Source organism: Haliotis rubra, unplaced genomic scaffold (assembly GCF_003918875.1).
Source record: "Haliotis rubra isolate DU_JTF1 unplaced genomic scaffold, ASM391887v1 Scf689, whole genome shotgun sequence".
Taxonomy (NCBI): domain Eukaryota; kingdom Metazoa; phylum Mollusca; class Gastropoda; order Lepetellida; family Haliotidae; genus Haliotis; species Haliotis rubra.
This window is the reverse complement of record NW_025767400.1, coordinates 237,475-246,475: the sequence shown is the minus strand read 5'-3', so window position 1 is coordinate 246,475 and position 9,001 is coordinate 237,475. Positions and strand designations below refer to the sequence as shown.

The 9,001-nt window shown below is 45.5% G+C and overlaps 2 protein-coding genes across 2 annotated transcripts in view; one reads left to right on the top strand and one right to left on the bottom strand.

The window, feature by feature from the left end:
- The first annotated feature begins 710 nt into the window (after window positions 1-710).
- On the top strand, window positions 711-2,195 carry LOC124258242 (extensin-like). The gene has a single exon (XM_046692310.1). The coding sequence runs from the start codon at window positions 711-713 to the stop codon at window positions 2,193-2,195; it is 1,485 nt and encodes a 494-aa protein (XP_046548266.1).
- Window positions 2,196-6,291: 4,096 nt separating this feature from the next.
- LOC124258252 overlaps window positions 6,292-9,001 on the bottom strand; it is a 10,155-nt gene continuing 7,445 nt past the window's right edge. The window contains exons 4-6 of the mRNA XM_046692322.1: window positions 8,799-8,964; window positions 6,885-7,602; window positions 6,292-6,397 (exon numbers count right to left, since the gene is read on the bottom strand). Coding sequence (XP_046548278.1) covers window positions 6,340-6,397; window positions 6,885-7,602; window positions 8,799-8,964 — 942 coding nt within the window. The 3' untranslated portion in view covers window positions 6,292-6,339. The remainder of the gene's footprint in view (window positions 6,398-6,884; window positions 7,603-8,798; window positions 8,965-9,001) is intronic.

Below are 9,001 nucleotides of genomic sequence, written 5' to 3'. Positions count from 1 at the left end.
CCATGCTGTAGGGTTTCACCACAGTCATCACTTTCCACATTAAGCTCTCTAGTGACACATCGGGATATAACTTGAATCATGTTCAAAGCAGTGTCACTCACATACACACTCATTTAACACACAGCTCATTTTGGCTGAGCCTCCTCCGACTGGATGTGTTTGTGGAGACAGGTGGCTGGAATACCTCTCCTACGTTTAACTAGTGTGTGTAGACTGTAATAACCCTGTGTGAAAGTGACTTTAGCTTCCACTTTACTTAACAGTGCTGTGAAAAAAAGAAAAAAGAAGAAAACAACAAAAGAAAAATACAAAACACAAAATCATAAAACCCGAACACAAGAAAAGTCTCACTCTTGTGATTACCTTCCAGCACATGCAGTCATAATCTGACGTGTGTTGACATTAGGACGAAACAAGAAGAAACTAAAGAACGTATTTTATTGTTTTATTCTAAAATGTTTCATTGCCAAATGTGAACGATACACAGACATCTCAAACTTGAAACCACATTACAGTTTTCACACATTTTTCTATAAAGCTGTAAAACCGATTGATGTATAATACATGTATTTTCAAATCACATACTGATGCATTATTGTGTGTGACCCAAACGGTTATATTTTCCCACATTCCTCAGCCCACCCCTACCCTGTCACTGTGTTCCAATAACTTTTACCACTAACCTGTCACCTGTCTTCCTCACCCCCACTATGTCAACCGTCTTCCCACAACCAACCCTGTCACCTGTCATCCCACCCTCACCCCTTCTGCACCCTGTCATCCGTCTTCCCTGCAACCATCCCTGTCACCAGTCTTCCCACAAACATCACCCCCCACCCTGTCACCTGCCTCCCCACAACCCTCACCCCCTACCCTGCCATCCGTCTTCCCTCACCCCCACCCTGTCACCTGTCTTCCCACAAAACCTCAACCTCACCTCTGTCACCCGTCATCCCTCACCCTTACCCTGTCATCCGTCTTCCCACAACCCTCACCCCACCCTGTCACCTGTCTTCCCACAACCCTCACCCCCACCCTGTCACCTGTCTTCCCACATCTCTCTCACCCCCCAACCTGTCATCCGCCTTCCCACAACCCTCACCCCCACCCTGTCACCTGTCTTCCCACAACCCTCACCCCCAACCCTGTCACCTGTCTTCCCACATCTCTCACCCCCACCCTGTCACCCGTCTTCCCACAACCCTCACCCCCACCCTGTCACCTGTCTTCCCACATCCCTCACCCCCACCCTGTCATCCGCCTTCCCACAACCTTTCACCACCCACCCTGTCACCCAACTTCCCACATCCCTCACCCCACCCTGTCACCTGTCTCTCCCTCACCCCCATCCCTGTCACCCGTCTTCCCACATCCCTCGCCCTGTCATCCGTCTTCCCAAACCCCCACCCCCACCCTGTCACCCATCTTCCCACAACCCTTTATCCCCACCCCCTGTCACCCGTCTTCCCACATCCCTCACCCCCCACCCTGTCATCCGTCTTCCCAAACCCCTCACCCCCACCCTGTCACCCGTCTTCCCACATCCCTCACCCCCACCCTGTCACCCGTGTTCCCATACCCCTCACCCCCGCTCTGTTACCTGTCTTCCCATACCCCCCACCCCCACCCTGTCACCCGTCTTCCCACAACCCTCATCCCCACCCTGTCACCCGTCTTCCCCACAACCCTCAACCCAACCCTGTCACCCGTCTTCTCAAACCCCTCACCCCTGCTCTGTTACCCGTCTTCCCATACCCCCACCCCCCACCCTGTCACCCGTCTTCCCACAACCCTCATCCCCACCCTGTCACCCGTCTTCCCACATCCCTCAGCCCAACCCTGTCACCCGTCTTCTCAAACCCCTCACCCCGCTCTGTTACCCGTCTTCCCAAACCCCTCACCCCACCCTGTCACCCGTCTTCCCAAACCCCTCACCCCCACCCTGTCACCCGTCTTCCCAAACCCTCATCCCCACCCTGTCACCCGTCTTCCCAAACCCTCACCCCCACCCTGTCACCCGTCTTCCAACATCTCTCACCCCCACCCTGTCACCCGTCTTCCCATACCCCTCAGCCCCGCTGTTACCCGTCTTCCCATACCCCTCACCCCCCATCCTGTCACCCGTCTTCCCACACCCCCTACCCTGTCACCCGTCTTCCCACAACCATCACCCACACCCGGACATGCCTGATTAATCACAAACTTTTAGCCTGAAGAAAAACGAGGTGGGAACATTACCAAAATTTAACTTCATTATCAACATTACATTTCAAAATTACAAAAAATCCACGAACAGTAACAGGGTTGTATGTCAGCCCTAACAGTAGGTCATTAAAGGTGAGTGAGTAGATTTAAACAATATGTACTTGTTTTCGAGTTTCATTTTAATCCTGAGCAACATCACACGTCATCTGGCTGTAGCTGGGGATGCACCCTTACACAGGGTCTCCATGTTCGATAAAGGACTCGCAGTTTCGTTTGATTCTTAGAAACGGTGTTCAGATGGATGTTCCAGCGCACCTCAAAGGATCTGATGGTTCTAGTAGCCTCATCCAGAACAACCTACTTCCAGTGGTAGTTGACAGAACAATCCAGGACAGTGTGGACAACCCAGTATACATATTTCGACGGGTATTCTCTGGCGCGGATGGCCCCAGACAGGCCTCAGAACCCGCCACAGCCAACACCTCTCCTGGCTGACACTGGTAGTTGGTGCGGATGTCAGCTCGGCATATGCGGGAGATGAACTGGGTGTGTTTAAAACCCCATCGGACCTTCATGGTGCCGCTGAAGAAGTTCAGACTTGTCCTGCAACAGACAGACTTAAATATAATCTAATCAGAATTGAGCCTGTACGAATGGGTGTGTCGTACAATATACTCTATATGAAGTTGGTGTGATTGCACAACTGAACGCTGGTTTCTGATTGGGACTGGTTAATGTTATTAATTATGTGAGATAAAGTCGAACTGCCTTTTAGGGAGATGAAGTATAAACTGTTACATAATTATCCCAGAATGACACACTATAGGCAAAATACTTTACATTGAGGGAGTAAATCAAATCTATGTCTGTACTCGGGCGTGTAAAGGATGTAATGATGTTATGCTGTATCAACATGTACTTGCGAGGGGAACAACCGTGACAAGGTAATTCTTCAGACATGAACCCATTACAGCGTATCGTGAAAATAATCCACATGACTGACATCAAACACCTGTCAAGATCCGATGTTCATGGTGTCAATCATGTGATTGTTTGGTCCCGATTTGATTATTAACAGACTACCGTAATATGGCTGAAGAAATGCTGAGTGCGGCGTTAAACGACACATAAATGTTTCAAACACACAGTCGTCCACAGCTTCGTGGACAAATGGTGCATGAATGTCTATACAAAGGGTTTCAAAACCTGAATAAGCAAAATACTATACGACATGCAGCTGCAGGAGGAGCAGAGCTGACATAGTATACTCAGCTTATCAAATAACAAATCACATGTACTCGATGCTTATGGTTCAAACTAACTACTGGGGGCGGTGAGGTAGCCTAGTGGTTAAGGCGTTCGCTCGTCACGCCGAAGACCCGGGTTCGATTCCCCACCGTGATATTGCTGGAATATTGCTAAAAGCGGCGTAAAACCAAACTCACTCACTCACTCAAACTAACTACTCACTATCTGCTTCTTGCTGGGTCCCAGTACAAAACCTGTGCATCATGCGTTGTCACCAGCCATGGCCACTTGAAGGTGGCCGATATGGGCAGATAACTCTTCACCTTCCTCACGTCTCCGACGGCCCGGCAGTCAGCATCTGCGGGATGTTCCATGAGCCAAGTTCGGGGATCGAACCCAGAACTCCGATTTTAACACAACTATCGGCTCTAATCAGGGCATCTATCTCTGGAGGCAGGTTGTTGAGTTGAAACACGACCTGTATTGTTTGTCCTGGCATCGTAGGGGAAATATAGACTGACAAAATAACGAGATCGAGTTGAATGCGGCTGTGTATCTAGGCAGGTAGACAACAATAACGTCACGTGACACGCAGATCCAACTACATCGTGTGACGTCATGATACCGTGACTAGTACTGCTTTAGTTGTGACGTCACGTGTTTTTAATCGAGAAAGCAGCTCTCTGCCTGTCCCTGATCAGTATTACGTAGTCTGATGACTGAGGACGGTTCACCAGAAATTGTGTCTTATTGTTGTTTAACGCCATAGTATTTCAGCTACGTGATTCGGTCTGTCAATATTCGAGTCGGGGATCAGACAACCGAGCATCAATCTGAGCAATTTGGACACAATGACATGCAGCAACCAAGTCAGCGAGCCTGACCAACAGATCCCACAGGAATCCTTTTACAAGTATGGGATTCTGAAGTCGACCACTCTTCTCCAGCAACTCACGCTTGTCGTAAAAGGCGACCAACGGGACTGGGTGGTCAGGCTTGCAGACTTTGATCACACGTGTCATCATATCCCATTTGAGTAGATCGATGCTGATGATGTCAATCACTGCATTGTCTGGTCTAGAATGGATTATTTACAGACCGACGTCATATAGCAGAAGATTGAGTGCGGCGTTAAACAAAATATAAATCCTTGCACAATCAACGCATTCTGTCTTTGATATCAACTTCAACAGTGAACCGACAGCATCGAAACAATCGTTTCTTTAACGCTCGTGTTAACTTGGGACAATCTGTTTTCACCAAAACCAAAGCTAGTTAAGCTATCATGAATGTAAGCATCATTTCAAAGGTAGACTTTGCTACAGTTTTCTAAGGTTATGGTGCCACGTTTTACTCTATAACAGTACTTGCAAACGCGTGTAGAAATGTGTTTTCATCGTGTCCGATAAACTATGAAATCTCTCGTGCTGCTTGTCGTCCTGTCCTTCGGGTCTGGAGACTATCTGGACGACATCGAGGTTTAAATGTCGTCAGAGGCGACTAGTGGGATTGGGTCAGGCTTGCTAACCTGGTTGACACATGGCATCGTATCCTAATTGCGTAGATTGGTGTTCATTCTGTTGATCACTGACAGGATTATTTACAGACAGCCGCCATATAGCTGGAATATTGCTGAGCGTGTCGTTAAACTAAAACCATTCACTTACTCTCATGTATGTTTTGTGGAACCTTTCTCCCTCCAGAGAGTTCTACCAGTATTCTAGACGAGACGTCTGTGGTAACAAGCCACAGAACTACCTCTGTACAACATTGCATGCCACATGGCAGTATTTCGATAGTTGATCAAATATACTGAAAGCCATTAAAAATGCAATTTGACATACATACTTCCTTTACTCACACTAATTTCAACATATATAAACCTCACTGGCAGATATGTTTTAAGTGAACATCTGTGAATAATTTCATCTGAAAATGTCCAGTCAACAACAACATCAGTGACGCAACAACAACATCACACAAAGGAGGGGTCACTTGCAGTCAATATCGTGTGTGTCCACCGTGCGCTGCAAGACATGCTCACAGTCTTTGGGGCATTGAAAGACACACATTTCTCAGGAACAGCTGTTGGATGGTCTGCAGCCTCTGATGGTCTGTGGCAAGGCAGCAAGGCGTCCTTGCACCTTTTGGGCGCTGAAATGACGTTGACTTGTCCCAATTGTCCTCCTTGCCTAATCATCAGCTGTTTGGAACCGATTTCGCAAGTGTGAAACTCGGATATTGCGGTTTTATCGAGCTGTTATCACAGGTGGTGCACCAGGTCGCGGCCGATCAGCAACACTTCCGGTAGCTCGAAAACGTTGTCTGAGTCGACTTACAGTGGATGGATGCACATTAAAGTGCCTGGCAATCATCACATCTGAAGCACCGTGGATGACCATACCGATAACCTGATTCCTTTCGTCTTGTGTCAAGTGTGGCATTTTCTCAAAGTGATTGAGTTCCTCAATTCCTTGTGCTTTTACAGGGCCTGGGTGCAGGTAATGCATGTGCACAACGTGTTTCATGAATGTGATTGTGTTTCCGAGAAATGTCACAGGTTCAGTTTTAAGTATCAAAGTTCATGTGAGAGGAATGCTCCGGGACTCGAACTCGAAATGGGCCAGAATAACAGCCTTTTATCCCTACATCCTCTGTATCGCAGGAAAAAATCTTCAATAGAACTTTTGTAAGTTTCAGGACAACAAATACCAATTGCGTTTTTAATGGCTTACAGTATATCTGAGTTACTTACAATAACAGTGGGTACGTCTCATATCAGTGTTAATAAATTCATCATGGACTTATCTATTTCAGTACAGAATGTCAATAACGTAATAAAAATTCAAATTCGATTTATTTCTTGCAAGGTTCCATTGACTGCGTCTACACGTCAGTGAGCAGCATGGACTTTGGCACCGACACCGACACCGATACGGCTCCCCTGCAACAACAGAAGCTAAGCACGTTAGATAAGAGTACATATGTTTCAAGGTTGACACTGGATTGTTTCGTTCATTGGGAAATAATGGAATTGTTATGTTCGTTGTAATACCTGCATACTGATTAGCTGAAGTGGTCACGTGTCATTGCATTCTTTCCCAAATACATCTCTCTCACCACTGCGGACTTCCGCGGAATCTCAATTACAGTCGAGGGAATTCCCTTTCTGCTTACCCCTATCGTCATTCACAGGACATTCGGCATATTCCGGATCCGTTACATTTATACAGTTTGCATGTCAGTTTTTCAATTCATGCCTCAATGAATCCAGTGTCTACCCTAAATGAATGGAATGACACGTGACAAATGCAGCTAATCAGGACGTAGCAATTTCAATGAACACAACGAAAGTATATGTATTAAGAAACGATTTTCCAAATTTTGACGATTTCGGTATTAATAAACATACAGAGTTGGGCTCTACTTACCTGAACTCTACGCTACTTCCACCCTCACGGGGCCCAAATATCGGGATGGTGTACTTCAGGGTCCACTCCATCACACGGCTGTCGCACACAAAGGTCGGGGCTCCCCACTTCCCTTGTTTATAATCAGGAACTTTATACGTCCATGTTTTCATCTGGGTCAGAGTCTTGGCATTGGGTATTATCTTCATCCACGGCTCGGCATTGATTGTCCTCAGACCAGACACAGCCGTTTTCCATACGTTCTTCTCATCCGTGAAGACCGACTCTGTCATATTCCTCATGGACGAGGACTTCACAACATGATCATTTGGGTTCTTATCAGAGGGAGATATCTTCTTGGTTATGTACACACTTTCAATCTCCTTGTTGCTAAGCATGATGTAGGCATCGCTGGCAACTATCTGAATATCGCCAAGGACATTGGCAGCGACTTCAGCAAACAGTTGGTCTTTGTTCAGGCTTTGCTGGGGATACAACTGACTACCATGTCCTGGTTTGAACTGAGTTTGAAGAAAGCTGCTGAGGAATTGTCCTAGACGAACTGCTACTCGACCTTGAGGTTTGAAATGCTTGGTTAACTCCTCGTTGTAAGGGAGAACAAGGTCGCTTGAAGGCTTGGAAAGGCAGTTGTCGGTCGTTATGTTCAGGACCTTCTGCTTGTCTTGGGCAGTGTTGTCCGTCAATACCGTTTTGTCCCTTTTACCGATAATGACTTCATCTATGGAAGCAAATTCATTTTAAATATAACTTTGATAATGTTTGAATAAACGGTACTGGCACTCAATTTTAGGTACCAACTATTCGATATATCGTCGGAAATTCAATTGTTTTGAAAGTTCGTCAGTCACACATGCTTGTGATATCTAAAAAAATAAATAAGATTAAAATGTTAGTAGTCATGAGAAGCAGTACTACTTATTATTGTCTATGATGTCACATAACTTGTGACGTCATGCATTCTTGCGCTGTTCAGTTTGAACGTGTGAGTCTCACAAAAAAAAATACAGTTCAATTATGTCCATACACGTTTCAACGTTGTACAATACTATCCTACACATGCAAAACTTTATTCCTTCTATTGTCTCCAAAGGTAATGGACAGACCTTGCTCATCTGTTTTCGATGTCAGAATGTCCCACAAGATTGGAAACATATAAACACAGATATTTTGCAAAAAACTTTATCTCAAACTTTGTGTATGTCAGTGATCTGATGTCGTTCAATATTAATCAATAGCCTGTTCCTTTCCACAGATTTATCTACCCGAGCATGAAATGAATAGACCAGTGACAACGTTACCGTAACATATTTAGATCTGCGGATACGTAACAACACAATATCAGGATAAGGTTCGCCTTATATATACTGAGCAAAAAAATAAGGGATCACATGAAAGCACAAGTGTTCCTTTATTTGTTCCAGGTTTCTTCACAGGCTATGTGATACAACACTTTTGAAGAAACCTTGGAAAAAAAATACTGCATGTGATCTCTTATAGGCATGTGTAGAACAGATGGCCGTCAGCTTTTGGCACATGCATATTGTGTGGTGCCTATGTAACATGGGCCATTATTGGATGCCAATACTCTGCTATGAAGCTGCAGACATTCGCAGGTAGTGTGTGAACGTAATGTAGGTTAATCAATTCCATGACAACGGACTGAAACAATGTGACACGACTGGAAATTGAAACCATGTATGTACTTTCGTTAGCAAATTGATACGGCTTTTTCACTGAGATTTGTTAACTTGCCATAGGGGAAATACAAGGTTTAATGCAAGAACACATGGTAAATGAGTTTGAATACGTTTTAAAGTTATTTTAGCCTTCGCGCAAACTGTTTTCTGTCCAGAAAACTGGTAATTCTCTTGCATTGATGTATATATATTTACAAGAAACGAAACTGATGCTTACCTATTTTGACACATTCAAATCCAATTTTATAGTCTCGAAGGGTTCCCTGTTCAATGTCCACACCTTTGAAAGGTTCCGTCTGGGTGTCGTTCTTGTAGCGGTAGCCTGGTGCGCACGCACACTCGTACCCGCCACTGCTCAACCCGAATCCACTTAGTGGCCTGCACTGTTGGGAGATGAAAGTCTGGACTTTAAAAGTCACT

Coding starts and splice junctions, on each gene's coding strand:
- LOC124258242 (XM_046692310.1), top strand. CDS start 711: ATGTCAACCGTCTTCCCACAACCAACCCTGTCACCTGTCATCCCACCC.